We start from the raw sequence: 24,245 nt of genomic DNA, 5'->3' as shown, positions 1-24,245 counted from the left end.
ATTTTTTTCCAGAAAATTTAGATGAGGACTAACCCAATAATTTAACATTGAAATAGGCTGGATGGATTATTTTCACAATAAGGGTTAGTTTTTCAAAGACCAACAGGAACCCACAGGAAATGGTCATTCAACCACATGGGCCATACTGTACGAGTTTCAGTATTGGGATGGGGCACCCCACGGATGCACTACCAACACGCTTCTGCCTTAACCCTGAAGGTTCACAGGTAAAGGTTTGCACAGCAATTTCCTGGAAGTGCAAACTTTCCCCGGGCAATTGCTCTGCGCTGGGATCCATTCGAAAATGCGACTTAAATAACAAATTTTGGATGTTTTTGACGGTCTTACACCAATGACAGACCAGAAAATGTTAGACGAATTAAAACCATTTCCATCTTTTGGGTAACAATTGTACAGGCCCACATTGACCTCCACGGCACTCGACCCACTCCCTTAAGGAACTCAACCACCCTCCAACTATTGCACACTCCTCCCTGACCTAAAGATCTGAGTCAGAAGGTTGGGCATATTAGGATCACCAGGATTTTAAGGTAGAAAATTACAGGCGATTGTGTTCATGCCAGTGCTTGGCTAGAGCAAATAGAAATTAATCCTACTGTTTGACTGATCCCGATAGCTCTGTAAATTCCGCTGTTCAAAATGTGTTGTGGTGGAAGATTCAAATTTAAAATTGTTCCAGCAAATGAATGCACATATTCAAGCATCTTAACAGATGTTGGAAATAGAATGCAAACTAAAACTTCCGGTAATTTAAAAGGGAGGTGGGGATTAATTAAAACCAAAGCATGTTTTTTGTACCTCAGCGCAATTAGAATTACTTCAACAAAAAGTTACACTAATATATTTTTTAAAAGCCCAGAAATGCATTTAATCTCTTTTACAGGTAGAATGATCTGTATTAGTGACCTTGAGGTTTGCCAATGTTCAGTTATCACCAACACACAAGATTCAATGATGTGATAACGTCAACAGAAAATGCACTTTTAAGCTTCTGTGGCAGATTGCCTTATTTCAGAGTGACACTGTGCCTCAATAAAATCTTGCAAACATTGCTCTTGGTTGACTCTATCACTCGTTCACCAGGCTGTGACGAAAATTAGGATTTAATTATATCTGGACAGTAAGGAACAATTCAGTTGGCAGTTAATGATTTGATTAATAACTACCTTGATAAAACAATTAAGACAACATGCAACATCATTTGAAATTGGTTAAAACAATGACATATCAGACCAATTTGTCCCCGTCTATTAAAACTGAGGCTTGCATAGAGAAATAAATCCAGAAGAATGACAAGGCTTCAAAAGATGTTAGTGACACTCTTCCATATTGTCTAACAATGGCATCATATTTCATTCAATTAAGCAGAGCTAAACGTAACAAAAATGTAAAATTAAATGAAGAAAATGGATTGGAACAGGTATTTGACATGATGGCCGTGATATGGAAGGTATTTTCGCAAAAAAAGCAGCCTTCAATTTAGCCGCAGCATTTGTGTAATTTTGATGAACAAAAATATGGGCCGTGATATTCCAGGTCTGTTCACAAATCCCATTATGGCTCACAAGAGGACCCTAACAGGATTTGCATCCTGGAGATCTTCGAACCAAATCTTCTCCGCTCCGGCCCTGCATCCCGCCGGGCAGATAATCAGGTTCACACCCAGCGAGGGTGTGAACCTGATCATCAACCTGAATGAATTGAAAACAACAGCGTTTCTTCTGGAGACGTCTGATATTCCCCCCCCCCCCCCCCCCCCCCCACTCCCAAACTCTCCGCTATGATGTTACGCCAGCGGGAATCACTACCGTTTTCCAGCAGCACCAGCGGCACTGATGACAGTGTAGCTCCTGGGTGGTCAGGGACATGGCAGGGCAGGGCCCCAAGAGGTGGGGCGACAATATGGTGGGGGACTGCCAGATGGGGAAGGTTCCGATGTCCTCTGAAGTGGGAGGGGCCTGCTTCTTAACTTTGTGATCAGGGCGCCCTTTAAAAACGGCGCCCTGATCTCTATGAAGCTGGGCTTGCCAACGTCCTTAAACCCCCCCCCCCCCCCCCCCCCCGAACCTGGCTGTTTCTCTACGGAAACACATGCTGTTTTTCAGTCAGTAACTGACACACTGCCATTTTGGGGGAAAATTCTGTCCATGGATTCCGAGTTCACACTAAATCACACATTTTGTATATTAGGCAACTTAATTACATTCAATTAATTCTTCTCATTTATACAGTAAAAATATTAAAATCTTAATGAATCATTTAGTCATGTACCAGTGTACTCGAAAATTCATAATTTTCATGCAATTAGGAAAGTTAATATTTCCTCGCAATTTTCTTGTATTAACAGTACATTTGGTACCTTCTGTGTAATATAATTAGCTCCACTGCTTAGTGTACAAATTCAGATTACAAGAGCATCCTGTCATGAGGGAGAATTAGAGTAGTTCACGTTCACAATTTAGATTTCAACAAAATACTACCTTCTCCCTCGACCTAAATTATCTTTAATGAATAGAAAAGAGACTTGCTGGTAGGATAGGATTTAAATTCCAGTGCATAATTCCTTTAAAATACAGTTCTAACTAAGGAACTTAGTAACAGGTCACAGACACGGATTCAAACATTTTAAATGCTAGAGCATAAATTAAAGAGAATGGAAAAATTGGTATCTATCCCATGGGAGGAACATCAGCCAGAAGAGCAATATCAAAAAAAAAGACACAAGTGGAATAATGAATTTGAATAGTCAGAGCTGGAGGATGCAAAGACAAAATTAAACGAGACGCGAGCATGGCTCCAGGTTAGAAGGAATTCCTATGCTCGCCTCTGTGCCCTCCTCCCTCTTCCCTTTCACGCAAAACAGGAATCAGACTACGTATATACAGAAGACTTTTTCAGAAAAAAAAGTTAACATTTTGATAACACTTTTGAAGAATAATTTGTTGACTATCTGGTTGGGAAAAGGGTTGAAGGTGACAAAAAAAGTTAATCGAATACTGTGTGGAATGGGTTGGTTCTCGAGATGTACAGATCTTGTGAATGTCATGCTGAGACCAGTAACAGATGTTGCATTAATGTGTAATGGCAAGGTTAGAATATTCCAAAAGTTAATACAAATTTCATTTTGGCCAATGGGTGGAGAATACATCATAAACCTTTTTCTCAGAAGAACAAATGAGTTTGATTAATCTGCCTGAGAACAACATATGTTTTTGTTCATTCTTGGGATGTGAGCTCGCCCAGCTTTTATTGCCCTGCCCTCATTTCCCTTAAGAATCTGGTGCCCTGCATGTGAACTCTTGGAGTTCAAGTGGTGTAAATGCACCCACAATCTGCTGCCCTTACCCTTCTCGGTCAGGGTTTTTTTTTTTAAAGTGCAGGTCGTGACCCACAGGCTTGTAGGCGGGTGTCAGGATAGTGGCAGAGCGATCGGTTGCGCCGTTCCCACGGTGATCACCTAATAGCTTCTACCAGCTTTTAAGTTGAGAATGGCAGCTGCTGATGCCTTTTAAATTAAAATATATTAAACTGTGTGGAATCTTCCGGCCAGAAGCAGCAGCACAGAGCAGGTCATATGCTCTGCATGTACCCATGATGCGCATACTCCATGTATGCGCCAAATCGCAGAGTAGAGTTGCTTCCATTTTCCAGCTGTTGGCAAGAGGACTGCTTCCTTAAAAGTAAGAGGCGGCCAGAGATTCAAATAGGGGAGTGTAACTTATTGGACAGGATCGCACAACAGAATCTGCTGACTCAAAAAGACTATGCTGCTGTAGCTGATCTGTGATGCCACATTAAAAACACACCAAAAGCCCATGAGACACTCAGTATTCTGGAGCAGCATCTCCCAGGAGTGTCCAGTGTTGAATAAAACATGCATTTTGTTGCTATTGCCCTTCACAACCACTCATGTGTGCAGTAAGAAGGTTAAAGTCCAACATGTTTATTTCAAATCACTAGATTTCGGAGCACTGCTCCTTCCTCAGGTGAATGAATGCGTATGTTCCAGAGACATATATATAGACAAAGTCAAAGATGCAAGACAATGCTTCGAATGCGAGCATTTGCAGGTAATTAAGTCTTTACAGATACACCTTTGGCTAAGACACTGCTGGTTGATTTAATATCCTGGAACTACTTTACCATTTCCATTCATGGAACTTTGCTGAAACTGTGGAATGAATGCGTGCATTTAGAGCAGAGCGAACAAAATTAGGCCAATTCTTCCTCCCAGTGCAATTAAAACCCCCCAACATTACGATCCACTTTCCCAAAGAGCTGCCTGACCTAGAATTAATAAAATTTAACAGACCAATTGTGTGACTCGCAGCTCTGGGATTCAAACACCATCTGGCTACGAGACAGGCACTTTAGTCTTAATATCAGCCCCATCCCCAAGCTCAACAAAACTACAAGTACACAACAACCTTGAAGCAGACAGTCTTGAGGCAAGGTTGAACGAGGGAAAACGGTATCAAAACAAATACAACATAGATGCAATTCTACAGGTAGATTCTTTTTTGTTCTTTATGCATGGCATTGAACCCATCAGTAATATATAACCATACTAAACCTGCTTTGCTTGTAACAAGTAACATGGAAAATGCTCCTTCTTTTCAAGTTAAACAGACTAAGTTTAACCATTTACTACGATCCCCGTGGAGAAACGGTAACTATAACCAAATGTATTAAATGACCCCAATGAAGAAATTACAAACGAGGTTCTGCATTTTGCAGCTTTCACATTAATACGAATCAAAACCAACACATTAAGCACCAATGATACTTCAAAGGTCATACACTAAATAGCCAAAAAACAACTTTTTTTTTTGAAGTTCTCTAATTTTAACATTTGAAAAACATGACATTGTAAATATAAATCCAACACAAACTCCTTCCGCCCCCTCCCCCATACCCCCCACATCCACCTGCCCTCTCACCCACCCTAACAATTGGCAGTAACTAGTTATCCAAAATGCAGAATAAACAAACCCCAACCTCTTGGACAGCACAGTGGTTGGCACTGTTGCTTCACAGCGCCAGGGTCCCAGGTTTGATTCCCGGCTTGGGTCACTGTCTGTACGGAGTCTGCATGCTCTCTCCGTCTGCATGGGTTTCCTCCGGGTGCTCCGGTTTCCTCTCACAGTCCAAAGATGTGCGGGTTAGGTAGATTGGCCATGCTAAATTGCCCGTAGTGTCCTAAATAGTAAGGTTAAGGTTAAGAGGGGGGGGGGGGTTGTTGGGTTACAGGTATAGGGTGGATACGTGGGTTTGAGTAGGGTGATCATTGCTCGGCACAACATCGAGGGCCGAAGGCTCTGTTCTGTGCTGTACTGTTCTAAGTCCCGAAAGAAGTGCTGTTAGGTGAATTGGACATTCTGAATTCTCCCTCTGTGTACCAAAACAGGCGCCTGAATATAGCAACTAGGGGCTTTTCACAGTAACTTTGTTGCTGTGTTAATATACGCCTACTTGTGTCAATAATAAAGATTATTGATTATTATTATTGGGGAACTCTTCATTCGCTCCTCTGAGGGAAAATCTAATATTCTTAAAATGCAGGAACTCCATTAGATCCCCCAGCCACACCCTGGCACAGGGTGGAGAAGCTGACCTCCACCTTAACAGAACCCGCCTGCGAGCGATCAGTGAGGCGAAAGTTAAAGCATCTGCCCCTGCTCCCGCCTGCAACTTCGGTAGGTCTGACACCCAGAATATGGCATCCAGGGGACGAGGCTCCAAGTCCACACGAAAGATCGGCAACATGATGCTGAAAAACCTCCAAACTTTTTCCAACTTCCGGCAGTTCACAAATATCTTTTGCCCCTTCAAACAGCGGGCTCATCCTCGACTTTGTTAGGTGCGCCTTACGTACCACTTTTAGTTGCATCAACACCAGCCTTGACTTTGAGGCATTCACCCTCTGCAGCACCTCAAACCACAATCCCTCCTCTAGCGCCATCCCCAGCTCCTCCTCCCACTCGACCTTAAACGCCTCCAGAGACACCTTGGGCTGGACTCTCCGCCGTCAAGATTCTCCGTTGTGCCGGTGCCCTGGGCGTTTTCCGATGGTATGGGACTGCCCACAATGGGAAACCCCATTGGCCGGCTGGCGATATGGTGAATCGCAGGGGTGCACTGCACCAGATTTCTGGTGCAGCGGGACGAAGAATCCTGCCCACCTTATCTTCCTCCAAAATCCTCCCATAAATCGGCAAGATGACCCCACCCTCCAACCCGATCACCGGATCCAGTTCCAACTGGAACTTTAAGCATAAGAAAGAATAAAAAACATGGGGAAAAGGGGAAAAAAGGGAGATACACAAATAAACAAGATCAACACCACCAAAGTCTAAACTCATTTCAGTCCCAGTCTTTTAGCTTTCACGAACACCTCCACCTCCTCCACCGTCTCAAAGTAGAGGTCCTTAGAGTTGTGAGTCACCCTCAGCTTCGCTAGGTAGACCACCCCAAACCACACATTGCTTTTTTCCAACGCTGCCTTTGCCCAGCCAAAGGCCACCCGTCTTCTCGCCAGCTCCGCTGAGATCTTGATATATCCGAACACCAATGCCTTCCCACCTCACCTCTAGATTCAGCTTCGCCCATCTCAACACCTTCTCCTTCAGCTGATAACTGTGGAAGCAGACTGTCACAGCTCTTGGTGGCTCATTCATCATTGGCTTCAGGCAGATCAACCCATGGGCCCTATCAAACTCAGAGGAAGGGATCCTTCTCCCCCATCAACTTAGCTGACATCTTCACAAAGTACTCAGTCGTCCTCCGACCCTCTTCCCCTCTGGCAGTCCCAAGATCCTTAGATTCTGACTTTGTGACCGGTTCTCCAGGTCCTCCACTTTAGCTCTCAGCCCTATATTGCGCTCCACCACCCTCTGCAGCTTCTCACTCATTGAGGTGAACTGGTCGCTGTGCTGCATCAATGCCTCCTCCACCCCTTCAATGCCTTTCCTTGCTCTCTTACCCGTTGACGACTTAGCCAAAGCCACCTTTACTGGGGCAAGAGTCTCACCCACCCACTCCTTGAGCAAGGTCATCATCTCTTTCCAACGTAGATCAAAATGCTTCGAGAACAGTCCCACAAACCTCCCCGCCATCACCTCGGCCAGCTTATCCACCATAATGGCGCGCAACCCCACTCGGCAAGCTTGCACCCGCCATCTTTCCTCTTGCTGAATTCACAATCAAACTCACCGGTGGGCATTCGATCACCCCTTCTTCAGATTCTTCTTCTGGAACATTGATATCCTATGACTTCCTCACACTTTCCCAACAGCTAATCATCCAAAATTGTCCCCAGAAAACTGGGTATAAAGGGCCAAAAACCAGAAGCTCTAGCAGGAGCCACCTAACGTGAGACCTCCACCTACATGTCGCCAGCGAAAGTCCCCCTATACAACAAAAATACATCTTATGAAACCATAAACATTCACATCACTGTCCACGAAATGTGGCACCCACGTAGCTACACAATTTCACAATATACATTGTTCCTCATTCAAGCAGGGTATGTCAGAGTCCTATCTGACAACAGCTTTCACCTTAGTGTTGCAGAGGTGCCATCACCAGCAAGGCACACTTCTACAAACCCTCTCTCTTGTCACGGCTGTCCGGGCGGTCTAGATTGCCAGAGTTCCTTTTAACCTGACCAACCAAGACCACTCCAATTCAGTTATGCCATTTCAGGGAAAACCCTAAATTCTTTGTCATCTCAGAGTTATTCACACAGCTTTCCAGATTTGAGACCATTTTAGCCAGTTTGTTCAGTACCTTCAAGAGCTCCTATTTCATATGGACCATATTTTCTATTATCCAACAAAATTACAATTGATCTCTTTATAATTGATGCAAACTCTTAAAGTCCCGTTCAAACATTCTTGAAAAGAATTACAGATTTCAAAGATCTTTTAGACAATTTAGAAATGCTACTTGGGTACTGCTCCCAGGTCAAAGGTCACCACACATTGCAAATGGGTTCAGCCAAAGAAAATTGAAATCTTAATATTCTCTTTCCTGTATTTCCAAGATTACCACGCAACCTGCTGATCAGTGTTATTCTTTTGTGGAACCTTAAAATTCAAGGCTAGAAATTGGATAACCTTTATATTTGGGTTTGTGATTTGCATCAAACATTCAAACAGGCAAACTTGGTGCTACCACCTCAATGAGATGACTGAAGTGTTCACCCAAAAGCTGCTTCTCTCTGCTCTATGTAGCGTGCTGCCTCTCTGTAATTTTGAAGTAATCCCGAAGCATTGTTCATTGGCCATGTGGACTGCAAACCCCTGCTCTTCTTAAAGGACACTTCGTATTAAAGGAAGGCCATGTACCTGAACTGAAGATTGCTGGAAAATCAACTAGTAAGATTCCATGAACCACAATGGCAGAGCACACAATGGCAAGTTCCCTGGTTCAATAATAACATCTTAGGAACTCTGGTGAGCAAGGACAACTCCAGAAGAGGTGTTTTGTTGCCCAGTATTCCCTCACACTTTACCTGAGGTGGGAGTTGGAGCACATCATCAGGGTGACTATGCCTCAGACATGATAGCTGTGCAATAACCTCATAAATATGGTCAAGGTGAATGCAAGCATCCTCAACCTACATCCCAGACCTACTGCACCATCAACCTCCTATTCTGCTTAATGCACCACGCACCCATCACTCACCGAGCAGCAATCCCTGGAAGTTAGGATTCATATCCTACATTCACATATTGAACCTCACCAGCACACAGCTTCTAAGGCTGCCAGCATCACACCTACCTACCACTGGATCCAATTAACAAGGAAGAGGGACAAATCTTCAAGGTTATCAACCCTACTTCAACCACTGACCATGTAACATGTGGCCCACATTTGAACAGATTTTGAGAACGTTTTGCAGACTTGTTAATCTGGAAATGGCAGAATATCTTCAGCACATCAGTTGCTCAAGCTAATTTAGATGGTTGCAATCTTTCGATTGTCAACATCTCTACTTTTCCCTATAATCTACAGTTCTATTTATAACCGAGTCTCGTTTCCAAGGAAGTAACTAATGACATTAAATGCTTTTGCTGGCAGTGTGCCCATATCCACAGGGGTGCGTGCGTCAATGTGGCATGAACTTATTTACTCTCACCTGAGGCTTGTTAATTTTAAACATCAGTTATGCATGCTTAGTTCAAATTAAATATACTTTACAACTACATTATCTGTGCTTCTCAGCATTTGGAAGACACGGCTCTCGACCCCAACCTTGTGTACTGAAAATAAATTCAGTTACAACAGTCTCTCTTCATAATTTAGGGCTCCAAGTACTTCCCTGTAAATCTCCAGTAGGTCAATAAAATTCTGAAAATCACACCCAGCAAGGCCAACAGCTTGGCTCGAGTGTGTACCTACATATACAAGTCCTTTGTTCTTTTTGCTAAATTTACCATTACTTCGGTTGTGTCTCTCCTCCCATTCGGGGGTGGCACAGTGGCTAGCACTGCTGCCTCTCAGCGGCAGGAACCCAGGTTCGATTCAGACCTCAGACGGCTGTGTGTGGATTCTGCACATTCCTCCTGTGTTTTCGTGGGTTTCCTCCGGCTGCTCCGGTTTCCTCCCACAGTCTAAAGATGTGCAGGGTAGGTGGATTGGATATGCTAAATTGTCCCAAGGTGAGGTTACAAAGATAGGGTGGGGGAATTGGGCCTGGGTTAGGGCGCTCTTTCAGAGCCAAATGGCCTCCTTCTGCACTGCAGGATTCTATGATATTCTGTGAGCCTCACAGCTGTCCTGCAGAAATGCCAACAGCCACTGAAAGGTTGGTCAATACTATGAAGCTGTCAGGCAACATCTTGGCTTTTGGAGGGGAGTGGGGGAAGAAGGGAGAGAGGATTCAAATACTATGATATACTTTAATAGCAACTTCCTATTCCGATACCAGTTTAAATTAGGTGCTGTGCAGATGGAAATTTGCAAAGATGCTCAATGCTGAACTGCACCCACCTAACCCAAAGTAAGGTTGAGAATAATAAGATTGATGGACAATTTGGGCACAGCCTTCCTAGTTACCTCTAGGCTCCTCACTCAGAGTGGTGGACCTTGGTTTCTGTCTTAAAGACACTCAGTGACTTGGCCTCCACAGCCTTCGGCGGCAATGAGTTCCACAGATTCAGCACCCTCTGGTTGAAGAATTAATCCTCATCTCAGTTTTAAATGATCATCCCTGCAGTCTGAGGCTGTGGCCTCAGATTCTAGTTGCTCCTACTACTGGAAACATCCTCTCCACGCCCACTCTATCTAGGCCACTCAGTATTTTGTAAGTTTCAGTGAGATCTCCCCATATACTTCTAAACTCCATCGCGTACAGTCCCGGAGTACTCGACTGCTTCTCATATGGTAGAACATATTAAGGTGTGCAAGAAAAGACTTGTATGCAGGCACAGATTCAAAGATTGCGAACATATCATCTACATAGCGGAAATATACACAGGGTGGGAGGTTCGGGTTAATTGTATCAAAAATGCATTTATCATGGAAACCAACATAAATGTTGGTTTATAGCCCACTGGACCTATGGCTCCATTATCCTTTTGGACATACACAGTGTCATTCAAACCACTCTGTGCGGGTTGTTAAGTTCAATGAATACAGATTCAGAAACTGGCAGTGAATTTTTTTTTGATATAGCGATGTGGCACAATTGTCAATGGTTTCGCTCAGTGACATTTTAGTAAATAGAACTATAATGTCGAAGAAGCACATTAGCAAGGCACTGCTATCAATCAGTAAGCAAAGGTGAAAGAGTACTTTATCTGCATATGTGGAAAACTCATCAAGAACTGGCTGTAGTAATTCAATCAACCATCTAGCCAAATCATACGGTCATTGGTAGAATAGGGCATAATGGGACGTCACTTTGGTGTGTCTTCGGCAGCCCATGAATGCATGGACGCCATGAGGACGAATCCTATCATCTATGTTGCAAGGCAGCTCTAACACAAGTCCACCAAATATTTTTGTTCTTGCTTTCAATCAAAGTTGTGCAGTCATACTTGTTACACATCTAATGGGTACAAATTCATTCATTCATCATTCACCCTACTTATAAATTCATCTTCTAATCAGCACTATTACATCAGGATGTTTTGAGCTATTCACTTCCAGAGTAACATTCATTAAAAGCAAATTATTGAGAAGTATACAAAATTATAAAACTAGAAAAGAAGAAAATGTTGTAAGTGCACATCAGATTAGTGTGTGTGTATGGTGGGGCGCTAAATCAGAACTGACACGGTAAGGCTGGACTAGCCATTTATAAAGCTTTTGAACATAAAAGAAATGGGCAGCACGGTAGCATTGTGGATAGCACAATCGCTTCACAGCTCCAGGGCCCCAGGTTCGATTCCGGCTTGGGTCACTGTCTGTGCGGAGTCTGCACATCCTCCCCGTGTGTGCGTGGGTTTCCTCCGGGTGCTCCGGTTTCCTCCCACAGTCCAAAGATGTGCAGGTTAGGTGGATTGGCCATGATAAATTCCCCTTAGTGTCCAAAATTGCCCTTAGTGTTGGGTGGGGCTGCTGGGTTGTGGGGATAGGGTGGAGTTGTTTACCTTGGGTAGGGTGCTCTTTCCGGGAGCCGGTGCAGACTCGATGGGCCGAATGGCCTCCTACTGCACTGTAAATTCTATGTATGATAAAGGGAAATACTCTGCAATATCTGTTTTTGTTTCAAGATGTTACAGTATATTGTCTTTTTTTTGCTTTTAGTTATTCTTCCCTACCCAAATTGTTTTGATCACTCCGAGAGAAGTGCTTTTCCAGCAGTGCCACTTTTAATGAAAGGACTGAAGAATGCTAACTCTCAGTTCAGTTATGGACAGACTAGTTACACTTTCATCATTCTCTGCATTTACTTTAACACTTTAAAGTCTCTGCACACAGCTACATACAGTTGTAGCAATCCAATATATTTCAGTTGCAAATGAATTTTTACCTTTAGCTGCTTTTAATCTTATTCAAGTCTTGCTGTGCTGAAGTGTGCATTATTTGCAATGTAATTTTTAAACAGCAAACTACGGATTACAAAATTAGGTTCAGGAAAAAGAATTGCATTACATCACAACATTCAGCACACTGTGGCAAGGTAAGTTAAAATATTAGAACAACAGGTAGAACATAGAACATAGAACAGTACAGCACAGAACAGGCCCTTCGGCCCTCAATGTTGTGCCGAGCCATGATCCACCCTATACCCATAACCCAACAACCCCCCCCCCTTAACCTTACTTTTATTAGGACACTACGGGCAATTTAGCATGGCCAATCCACCTAACCCGCACATCTTTGGACTGTGGGAGGAAACCGGAGCACCCGGAGGAAACCCACGCACACAGGGGGAGGACGTGCAGACTCCACACAGACAGTGACCCAGCCGGGAATCGAACCTGGGACCCTGGAGCTGTGAAGCCTTTATGCTAACCACCATGCTACCCTGCTGCCACAGGTCATGTGTCAACATTGGTGAATGACCAACTGAGAACTTATGAGGGAGAACTTTACTGTGGCTAATCAACACTTGGAATTGTTTTAGTTTAGGGCAGCAGAGGAGAAAACCTCAGATTCGTTCAACTAGATATTGCGATGGGGACTACAATATTTTTCGCTTCTTTGATGGACAAGTGAATGGCCTTCCTCAAGTACATTTACCTTGTGGTCTGACAGATGTCATAAAGACAGGCCAAGTCAAAGTGAAATGACATGAAACAGAATTAACAACTGACTTAAGGAAAGAATGAACAAATAATTAAACTTACATGCTCTTGATACTTTTGGCTTCCGTACATAACGTACTGGGGTGCAAGACTGTAAATCATATAACTCGTGTGCAGAACCATCAGCAGTAGGATCATACAAAGAAAAAGAAGAGCCTGTGGGCGTGTCCGACCAGGTCTGATCTTGTACAGCTAGTTGCAAGAGGTAAGAAAAAGACAGAGGTTTATACTACATTATCCACTTGGTATTCACTCATTCTATATCCCTCACTGCCAACATAAACAATTATTCAATATCATCCTACACAACAAACCTTTGGGAACATTATATAAAAACATACTGTGTGTGTATAAATAAAACAATGATGAAACAAAAGGACACGTCAAATAAAATTATTTCACAAAAACACAAAGTGAAGAATTGACAATTTCAATCTAACTGTATATTGTCAGGATGGAATTCCAGATACGCTAGTTTATGCACAATAAGGTTGAGGCTAAGTAGTCATAAAGGTACTTAAACTTTAGAGTAAGCTTAACACTGCAGCATTAACTGGAACTAATCATAATTTTCAAAGTTTTAAAAAGAGTAGCTTTTGCTCATTCAACCAAATCCCCCTTTCCTCTAACTTCCTTTGAGTTTAACTTTTAAAGAAAATATCCAAATTAATTGGGCAGTACAATGGTTAGAACTGCTGCCTTACAGCACCAGGGTTCACTGCTGCCTCACAGCACCAGGGACCTGGGTTCACTGCTGCCTCACAGCACCAGGGACCCGGGTTCACTGCTGCCTTACAGCACCAGGGACCCGGGTTCACTGCTGCCTTACAGCACCAGGGACCCGGGTTCACTGCTGCCTTACAGCACCAGGGACCCGGGTTCACTGCTGCCTTACAGCACCAGGGACCCGGGTTCACTGCTGCCTCACAGCACCAGGGACCCGGGTTCACTGCTGCCTCACAGCACCAGGGACCCGGGTTCACTGCTGCCTTACAGCACCAGGGACCCGGGTTCACTGCTGCCTTACAGCACCAGGGACCCGGGTTCACTGCTGCCTTACAGCACCAGGGACCCGGGTTCACTGCTGCCTTACAGCACCAGGGACCCGGGTTCACTGCTGCCTTACAGCACCAGGGACCTGGGTTCACTGCTGCCTTACAGCACCAGGGACCCAGGTTCACTGCTGCCTTACAGCACCAGGGACCCGGGTTCACTGCTGCCTTACAGCACCAGGGACCCAGGTTCACTGCTGCCTTACAGCACCAGGGACCCAGGTTCACTGCTGCCTTACAGCACCAGGGACCCGGGTTCACTGCTGCCTTACAGCACCTGGGACCCGGGTTCACTGCTGCCTTACAGCACCAGGGATCTGGGTTCACTGCTGCCTTACAGCACCAGGGACCCGGGTTCACTGGTGCCTTACAGCACCAGGGACCCGGGTTCACTGCTGCCTTACAGCACCAGGGACCCGGGTTCACTGCTGCCTTACAGCACTAGGGACCCGGGTTCACTGCTGCCTTACAGCACCAGGATCCCGGGTTCACTGCTGCCTTACAGCACCAGGGACCTGGGTTCAATTCAGGCCTCGGGTGACTGTGTGGATTTTGCACATTCTTCCAGTGTCTTTGTGGGTTTCCTCCGGGTGCTCTTTTTTTCTTCCATTGCCCAAAGATGTGCAGATTGGGTGGATTGGCCATGCTAAATTGCCCCTTAGTGTCTAAAAGGTTAGGTGGGGTTACATTGGATGCGTGGGCCTATGTAGGGTGCTCTTTTGAAGGGTCAGTGCACACACGATGGGCTGAATGGTATGACTTGCTGAAGAAGTAAGTCCCTTATGAAGTAGATGAAGCAATCTGACGTTACTATGGTTACACGCATGAACAAATGCCTCGTCTTCCCTGCCAAAGCAAATAAGGGGCATTAAACCTAAAATTATGACTTCCAATTTTGCTTACGATGCTCCACCGTTTTACAATGATCATTTGGTCAGAAATGCTCCACATTAGCTGATTATACTGAGAGAACATAAGAGGCATGACTCATATACTGGATTTTATAGTTCTCTGTGGTGATAAATTAGGCGATATAGTGGGATCAGTTATACTTTTACTAATAGGTTCCTCAGTTGTTCCCTTCACCCTTCCCTCCTTCTTTCTCAACCCATGTGCAGACATACACCCCACACAGACAATAACGGTAAATACCCTTATCCAGAAAAACCAGATGCCCATGTTTCGGATTCCGGCCATGGAGGTGAAGACTAGGTACACTGTGATGATAGCAATTAGGATATAATCCAATGGGAAAACCTGAGGAGGAAGGAAAAGAAAGGACATGAATTCTGTGATTATAAATGTAAATATATTGTTGCTGTCGATGCTTACAATCAAGCTGCGGCAAAACAAGCAAAATAACAATATTGTTGGCGAGCCATTTAAAATCCATATGACTTAATATTTCTAAATTTAGATTTTTAACCTAATTGAAACTTTCACAAGCATTTGATTGACTGGTCTTTAATAAGTGAAATTCCATTGAAAAATATATCCATATCATTAAATTTAATTTCTCCAAGTGGAATTCCAGCATGGGTTTATGATGATCTTCAATAATCTGAAGTATGGATAGTTTTCATAAGCCACAACAAAGATAAAAACTGTAGCAATGTAACAGAACAGAAAGATACTTTTTAATTTTTCCAATCAACACATTAACCCTACAAACAAAATAAAGATATTTCAGCAGCAAGTATTGAAGGGAATTAAGTGCTTCATAAAGAGCCAATAAATCGAACATTTACAAAGCTAAAGTCTGAATCTGGTAACTCAGCCATCCAGGAACACAAATCCATCTTCACTCAAATGCTCAATCTGAACAGTTAAGTAGTAAGAAACTCTCACCCCAAGAATCACCCACCTCACAATCCCTGCTGTGGTGATCAAGTCATTACAAACACACTTTAGTTGCAATCGACAACAACGTGTGGTGAGGTGCAGTTATGTTTGGGTGAGTGATGCACAGAGGAGCATTTAGCTTTCTGTGTAGCTATGCTGCTTCTAAAAAAAATCAATCAGGTGCACAGAATTGTTCCTGAACCTTAATTCAGAGTCTTCACAAGTATGGGACAATTTAGACATTCAATTTTGGCAATTTCACTTCCTACTGTTTAATGTCAACTTTGCTGGAACTGGGGTGGATAAAGCAGGATATCTTCAAATAATTGTATCCAGAAGATTCCATTTCTGGTCTCGAGGTGGTTGTTTCAACTGAGAGATCCTACAGTTAGCCTAATCATGCCAGGATAGAAAACAAAGATGGCACAGTTAAGGTTCATATTTGATTGCTAACCAATGACATCCACTGAGCCACCTCTCTGGTGAAGACTGGCTTTGGTTTTCATGATCTCATGGTGAATAGCCCAAATAAAATCCCCACCCATAGCTAAAAGTGAAAAGTACTTTGGAAGAAATGCAAGGAGGGAAACAGAGGGTGAAGCAAAATCGGGGGACAATCATACTGGACATTAAATAAGGTCTTTTTTTTCAAACACAAAGAACCTACAGTACTAAAAGTATTTAACAATTGTGAGCCATTAAAAGACTGAATGTTTGAAACCTTGAATACTCCCAAGATGAGATGGCATTTAAATACCGTAGATTGTGGTGTATAGCACGACCCCAGTGCTTGCATATACTTGGGTGTACAAACCCCTTTCAGCCACCACATACAGCACTCCATTGGTAATCACCTCCAAGTTTAACCTTGTAAATGCATGCTTTATTTACCAGCACCTTTATAACTGGTTGCAGGATATGAAGCAGGCAATATGAACCACACTGCGAAGATGCACAGGAATAGGACCACACAGGTCAGGCGCCAAGTGGCGAATGACAAAGATGGTGACCACCCATACTGGTGGTTCACTTTTATATTCAACATGTAAGTCGACCTCTGATCTTGGAGGGATTCAACAAGGCGTCAATGGCTGACTTATACCCTTACATATTTCATAGAATTTACAGTGCAGAAGGAGGCCATTCGGCCCATCGAGTCTGCACCGGCTCTTGGAAAGAGCACCCTACCCGAGGTCAACACCTCCACCCTATCCCAATAACCCAGTAACCCCACCCAACACTAAGGGCAATTTTGGACACTAAGGGCAATTTATCATGGCCAATCCACCTAACCTGCACATTTTGGACTGTGGGAGGAAACTGGAGCACCCGGAGGAAACCCACGCACACACGGGAGGACGTGCAGACTCCGCACAGACAGTGACCCAAGCCGGAATTGAACCTGGGACCCTGGAGCCGTGAAGCAATTGTGCTATCAACAATGCTACCGTGCTATATATGGTAGTACTGTTATGTTTCAGTTTTGTTTCAATATATAGGGTGCAGCCATTAGAAGTTAAATATTATTTTGTTTTCAATCATTGACAGGCTGAGGGGTGGAAAGCAGCACCAGGCACTAAAATCAGATCATTTATAGAGTTGGACAGCAAAGGTCCACCATATCCTTACAATCATATACTTTCCAGAATCATTAAAAACAGATGTAGAATCGAGGTTTGGAAACTAGCAACATAATTTTTTTTTAAAGGGAAGAAATTAAGTAAAATGTGGGAAAGTGAACTTGCTGCTCGCCAAGTTTTAGAAGGTATGCTGAAAGATAGATAGATAGATATTGATAAGGATAATAATAATAATCTTTTATTGTCACAAGTAAGCTTCAATGAAGTTACTGTGAAAAGCCCCTCGTCGCCACATTCCAAAACCTTTTCGGGTAAGCCGGCAAGGGAATTGAACCCACGCTGCTGACATTGTTCTGTATTACAAACCAGCTGTCTAGCCCACTGAGCTGAACAGGACCACTGAGCTAAACCTGATGGAGTCAGCATGGACTTATGGAAGGAGATTTTTCTCTTAACATATTTACTGGAGTTCAAGAGCACAGTGGTACAGAAATTCAATGGAAGCGCTGCAGAATCTACTTGATTAATATTTGGTTAATTGAGTTTCTACAATTTTCCATTGCAGGCTTATTAGTTTTGCTGAATTAAAATGATCAGATAATTAATTTTATTCAGTGCAGTGCCATGCCTGGTCAGTGTAGGGGCTGGTTTAGCACAGTGGGCTAAACAGCTGACTTGTAATGCAGAACAAGGCAGCAGGGCCTTCAATGTGGCGACTAGGGGCTTTTCACAGTAACTTCATTGAAGCCTACTTGTGAGTGTTGTGTTATTAATATTATTCAAAATCTAATTTCAATAGGATTTTTGATACATTGATACAAAAGCGATCAATCAACAAGGCAGGGAACTATGGAAATGGGATGCAACATGAAGTGGACTAGAAATAAACTAAACCAGAGGGAAAATGAAGTGTTGTTATGAATCAAGCTGCTAAAGGTAGTAAGAGCTCACTAATAGGGTGCCGCTGGATCAGTGCTGGGGCCACTATTTTTTTTACAATTTATGTAAATCATTTGGAGCTGAGACAGGCATAAACTGTCTCAGATTTGCAGAAGGTCAGTGCAGTGGGGAATGAAGAGAAACGGAGAAAAACAGAGGCTTAAACAAAAGGGACAATGAAAACAAATTACAGTGGGCCCTAAACAGATTGTGGAAGGGAAATGAAGTGAAAAAATGGGATATCTTGTGGATAAATGTTAAGCAAGTATACTAAGGAAGGAAAGTAACAGTGTGAATATAAGCCATTCTGCAGGAGATAAAGATGGGGGGGTTTCTAAGGCATTGGTGGATGTCCATTGAAATCAACAGCAGTGAGGATCTAATAGCTCAAAATAAATGTGTCAATAGCTAGTTACAGGGAAATTATCATATTTACTGCAGCATTTCATTGTGCATTGTACCTTCAAGTCTTGTAATACATTCGCACTTACTGTCTGTAGAATGAGCAATAACTCATTCAATGGATTTGCCAAGTTAGTTTCAAATATTATAAATCCAGAATCAAAACCAACTGAATGGAGTGCTTTATCGAGGCTGTAAGATATTTTAAAGAAAAAGAACAGTTTAACCTCTAGATGTCAACAAATTGAAAGTTGAAAGTTCTCTATTTTTTCTGAAAACACTATTCAGAGCACAAATATATGATCATACACAATACTACATTTCGGAGAAGCTAATGAGTCAGTGAAACAGCATTCAATTAGTGGCAATAAAAGTTATCCAAAACTGCTGCACAATTTTACAGTAATTAAACATAGCACCTTTACAGTTTCTACTGATTGATAGGCAAAGATCGATAGGCAAATTGAAAAATGGTGAGGTTATGATTATGCCTTCCTAGCATCTGAAAACAGCCACAGCATGGTGTAGCTTCTTCCAAAAACGTATATAAATCAAGCTGAAAGATTTATCAATGATGCATTTAATTGTTTCCGTGTAGACTTCTATTTATACGCCTAACAAGGAACTGAATTTCCCTTTTTCGGAATTTAGCTGTGACCGCTTCCTTTGTAAATGACCAAGTGCTGCCTGAAAACTGACCAATTGAATTTTCATTGGTGGCGGCAAAACTGAATTGCACAAATGCGTTTGATTTATTAAAATTGCTAGAAGCAGGTATCAGAGTTACATATTAACAATCAAACAACGTCGGTGGATGGGGGAGATTATGCGGATCTTTGGGGAATTCGGCCGGTTCTCTGGGTACAAATTGAATATGGGTAAAAGTTAGATTTTTGTGATCAGGCGAGGGGCAGGAGAGGAGACTGGGGGAGCTGCCATTTTAAAGTGGTGGGAGGGAGTTTCCGTTATTTGGGAATTCAGGTGGCACGTGGATGGGAGCAGTTACATAAATTAAATCTGACCCGGCTAGTTGAACAAATGGAGGAGGACCTTCGGGGGTGGGTCATGCTCCCGTTGTCACTGGCGGGGAGGGTACAAACCGTAAAAATGACGGTCCTCCCGAGGTTTTGGTTTGTTTTCCAGTGCCTCCCAATTTTCAGACCAAAGGTCTTTTATTAGCGGGTGAATAGGGTGATCTCTGGTTTTGTGTGGGCCGGTAAAACTACACGAGTAAAGAAAGTGCCCGCTGGAGCGAAGCCTGGGCGGGGTGGTCTGGCACTGCTGAACCTTAGTAATTACAACTGGGCGGCAAATATAGTTGGTGTGGGAGCGAGTAGAGGCGGCATCATGAAAGGGCACAGGTTTGGGGCTCCTCTGACTTTCTTGCCGGCCCGGTACTCCACAAGCCACAAGTAGTGGTGGCCCTGAGAGTCTGGGGGCAGTGGCGGAAGCATATGGGAATGGAGGGAGCATCGGTGTGGGCTCCAATTTGTGGTAATCACCGGTTTGTCCCGAAATTGGATGGGGGAGTTCAGAGGTGGCAGAGAGTGGGGATTGAGAGGCTGGGGGATCTATTTATTGATGGGAGCTTTCCATGATTAGAGGATTTGGAGGAGGAGTTCGAATTGCCCCTCAAAGACTATCCCTGTACTTCTACCCTCCATTTCTCCATGTTACAGAAACTCCCCTATCCCCGATGCCCTCCGCCTGGATGCAATTCCCATCCACAGGATCTCTCCTTCCTCTGATGCCTCACTGATTCTTTTTTTCAGTGCTCACACCCGTCTGAATGGTTGATACAGATTTTTCTTCTTCAGCACTGTGTCTTTTCCTTCTTCTCTTCTCCTTTACCAGCTACCTTATCTATCTTTCTCCCACCAGAGTTTTCCTCCTTGTTCTGTCCCTTCTGTGAAGGATTAAGACCTCGCACTGCATATTTTTACATTTTATATATATGGATATGGATTTGTGGGGCAGTATGGCGACACAGTGGTTAGCACTGCTGCCTCAACGCCAGGGGCCATGGTTCGATTCTGACCTTGGATGACTGTGTGGAGTTTGCACATTCTATTGCGTCTGTATGGGTTTCCTCCAGATGCACCGATTTCCTCCCACAGTCCAAAGATGTGCAGGTTAGGTGGACTGGCCATGCTAAATCGACCTAGGTCAAGTTGTATGGATAGGGTGGGTTAATTGGGCCGACGTTAGGGTGCTCTTTCAGAGAAATGGTGCAGACACGATGGGCCGGATGACCTCCTTCTGCACTGCAGTGATCTAAAATTTTTAAAAACTGAACAAGGATCCTTAAAATGGCTGTATCCATGTTTCTCTGTGACCCCAAACAAAAGTTGTCTGGCAATATTGGTGAAACTCGTACTTTGTTGTCAAAGAGAACTTTACAAAGGTCATCTGAATTTCATAACTCAGGCTGGCTAATAGGAGTCTGCTCATCTGCAAAGACAAAGGGCCCATAGCCTTCTGTTCTGGAAAATACAGAATGTGTCATTTGAAACATAGAGGTCTGCCAACATCTGATCGGGGAGAGTGCAGGGAAAGATCCCACAAGAGGTTGGTGGCAGCTGAAGGGCACAGAAACTGTGGGCAGCAATTTCAGTCTATCAGAATGGTTATTACAACCTGCAGCAGGAAAAAGGCAAAAGAAAAAAAAGTTTTAAAAAATCTCTTTGTGTTGTTGGAAAATTGTGATGGACTGCCCCTTTAAGACCCGAAGTCCGATCCTTATCAGAGGTCCCGATCAGAACAGCTGAAACAAAGAAACCAGCGTGGACTTCAGACTCCTCCCCTTTTTCTCCCCACGAGGCAAGAAGCAAGAACAAAGACACCAGCAGCAGAACACCAGCGGCACCCGAAGAAGGAAGAAGGACAGCAAGAGCAGAGGCCCAGCAGAGGGAAGGCCCAAAAGAGAAGCGGCCCAAAAAGACCAGACCAGACCAGACCAGACCAGACCAGACCAGAAGGAAGACGGAGCAGCAGCAGGAGAGAAGCAGCCACAGAAGACAGAAGAGGAGGAAAAGAGAAAACTGCACCGGGAGAGATGACCAGGAGGCTTGAAAGTGAAAGAGAGAGAGAGAGAGTCTGAAGGCCTCACCAACCAACCAGACAACATCAAAAAGTAAATAATGTTTTAATTTAATGAGATAAAAAGAGTATGTTAATAATAAAATAATTTAACCTGAAAAAGTGGTTATTAGCTTACTTCACTTCCTTAAGAACGCAGGACCCGTGACATCGATGCCATTAAGGGGTAAGTAAGTAAAATTCTTCAGTGAAGGTAGGAGTTATACCGGGGGATAACTTGAAAGGAGAGTTTGACCCGAATCGCACTCTCAGAGGCCTGTACTGGAGTCAGGGAGGAAGTTCCCTGTTCGCGGTTTTTAGAATATTGGCCCGTAAGGTTCTTTGGTATAAAGGGAATTCTAAAAACATATAGGTGAATTTAAAAAACATGGCGCCCAGCGTGGAGGCCTAGAATATTAGAAGTTTCTAGGTAAAGCGAGGCTAGAATATTAGAAGTTTCTAGTTAAGCAGAGTAGGGGCTAGAATATTAGAAGTTTCTAGTTCCCAAGAAAGGCCTAGAATATTAGAAGTTTCTAGGTAAAGCGAGGCTAGAATATTAGAAGTTTCTAGTTAAGCAGAGTAGGGGCTAGAATATTAGAAGTTTCTAGTTCCCAAGAAAAGCCTAGAATATTAGAAGTTTCTAGGTAAAGCGAGGCTAGAATATTAGAAGTTTCTAGTTAAGCAGAGTAGGGGCTAGAATATTAGAAGTTTCTAGTTCCCAAGAAACGGGTGGAATATTAGAAGTTTCTAACCGGCAAAAAGGCTAGAATATTAGAAGTTTCTAGTCTATGTGTGAGTCAAACTTTACCTGCCGAGTTTAGTTTGGAAAGTCAGGTGTGATTGGCTTTTGTAAGGATATTCTGTGGATCGAGGGGACTGAAGCTCAGGTTGGGGGTGAAAATCAGTAGACTAGAAGATACTGACCCTGAGAAAAAGTCTGCAAGACATTTTGGTGATAGCACTAAAATCTTGCATCCATCACTGGTAAAAGGGGCTAAAGAATAAATCATCCTCAGAGTAAGGCGGATTGTGCGGACATTTTCTGGAAAATAGGGACGCTTATATTCAGAAACCAATAATCAATCGACCCTTAACTAGAGCAGGAAGATAGTGCCTTGGTCAGCCTTGGATAGGGCCCAGAAAGGGTACTTATCCTTAATTTCAGAGTGCACCTGAAAGGGACAACCAGGAACAGAACTAAAAATCCGAAAATGGCAATTAGGGTAATTCTCATGCCCTGGGATACGGTCAAGAGAAATGTAGAAATGAAAAGGGAATGGAAGAAATTAAAAGAGCAAAAGAAATCCTGGACAGGAGATATGTATCCAGACGGAGATATCTCCCTCTTTGTTAGAGTGCCAAAAGCCCTGCAATATACAGATTCAGTCAGGGTCCTTAAAGCACTTTGTCATTTTGCATTTGAAAAGCGAGCTGAATCACTAATCGTGTTTGGACACAGACAGAAGCATGCAGCTGCTCAAGTGGGCAAAGTGTGTTCCAAACTGATTAAAATCATTGACGGAGTAAACAGGACAGAAATAATACAGATCCCTAGTAAACCCAAAAGTAACTCTGAAGTGGTAGGCAAATATATAAAACAACTGCAGAAAAATGAACCATTAGAAATGGAAAGTGACGAGGAATCAGGCCTAGAATCAGATAGCCGAGAGAATTCGGACTCCTGTGAAAATTTCCCAACGGGATACAATTTTCCATACCCAGATCCAAGTCTGTTTCAGGAAGAAAATTGGCCTCAGCAATCTGCCACACATAAGAAAGAAGCGTTTATCGATCATTTCGTTGAACCACAAGAAAGTGAAGAGGAACAAGGCATAGTTGGGATTATGGCGCCTCCTGTGATGGGACAGGAAGAATTATCATCCTCATCCGAGAATGAGGAAATAGTCAAACCAAAGAGAGGAATAGGGAATAGAAAAAATTCTAAACCATTAGAAATAGGGGATTATAGCGATCACTGGAAACACCAACAACCTTCCACTTATCAACCAGTAAATAAGGATGTACCGTATTATATTTATAATCCAGAAGCAGAAATGGTACACCATAGAGATCAGGAAGGATTGGAAAGAGAGGTTACAGCTAGGGGACTTAAAATAGGAGAAATATTAGGCGGAAGTCAACAAATTGATTCTACGAAATTACTGGAATTACCAAACGTTACCCCCAAAGCTAAAATTTGGCAAATGAGCAAAGGGTATGACAGTTTCGGAAGAGCCATGAGTAGGGTAAGGAACAGCACAGAAACACAAGGCCAGATAATAGCAGCACTAAGACCACAGGAAAGGATACAGAATCATCCAAGACCCCAAAAAACTGCTCCTACTCCAATGGATAGGGCAAGTTATGCTCCACGAGATAGCCAGGTACCAAGTGCAAGGTTTGAAGAATATATAGAATCGGTGGAAGAGTTTGCACAACATAGTACCCCCTATTTTGAGGAAGAACCGGTACGACGACGGATACATTTCTCCGAATATAGGGACCCAGATAGAGGTGCCCCTTTGAGAACACCATGCCCCAGAAGTGAGAAAATAGTCCAGTCATTTACA

At 43.4% G+C, this 24,245-nt stretch overlaps 1 protein-coding gene across 2 annotated transcripts in view; it reads right to left on the bottom strand.

The window, feature by feature from the left end:
- Nucleotides 1–24,245, bottom strand: part of lmbrd1 (LMBR1 domain containing 1) — a 257,830-nt gene that overhangs the window by 36,633 nt on the left and 196,952 nt on the right. For both annotated transcript variants that reach the window (XM_038800685.1, XM_038800686.1), the window contains exons 11-13: nucleotides 18,687–18,789; nucleotides 14,987–15,091; nucleotides 12,825–12,974 (exon numbers count right to left, since the gene is read on the bottom strand). In XM_038800685.1, the coding sequence (XP_038656613.1) occupies nucleotides 12,825–12,974; nucleotides 14,987–15,091; nucleotides 18,687–18,789 (358 nt within the window). The remainder of the gene's footprint in view (nucleotides 1–12,824; nucleotides 12,975–14,986; nucleotides 15,092–18,686; nucleotides 18,790–24,245) is intronic.

This window comes from Scyliorhinus canicula, chromosome 6, assembly GCF_902713615.1.
Source record: "Scyliorhinus canicula chromosome 6, sScyCan1.1, whole genome shotgun sequence".
In the NCBI taxonomy this organism is placed as follows: domain Eukaryota; kingdom Metazoa; phylum Chordata; class Chondrichthyes; order Carcharhiniformes; family Scyliorhinidae; genus Scyliorhinus; species Scyliorhinus canicula.
Note: the sequence above shows the minus strand (reverse complement) of the source record. Positions and strands in the feature narration are given on the sequence as shown.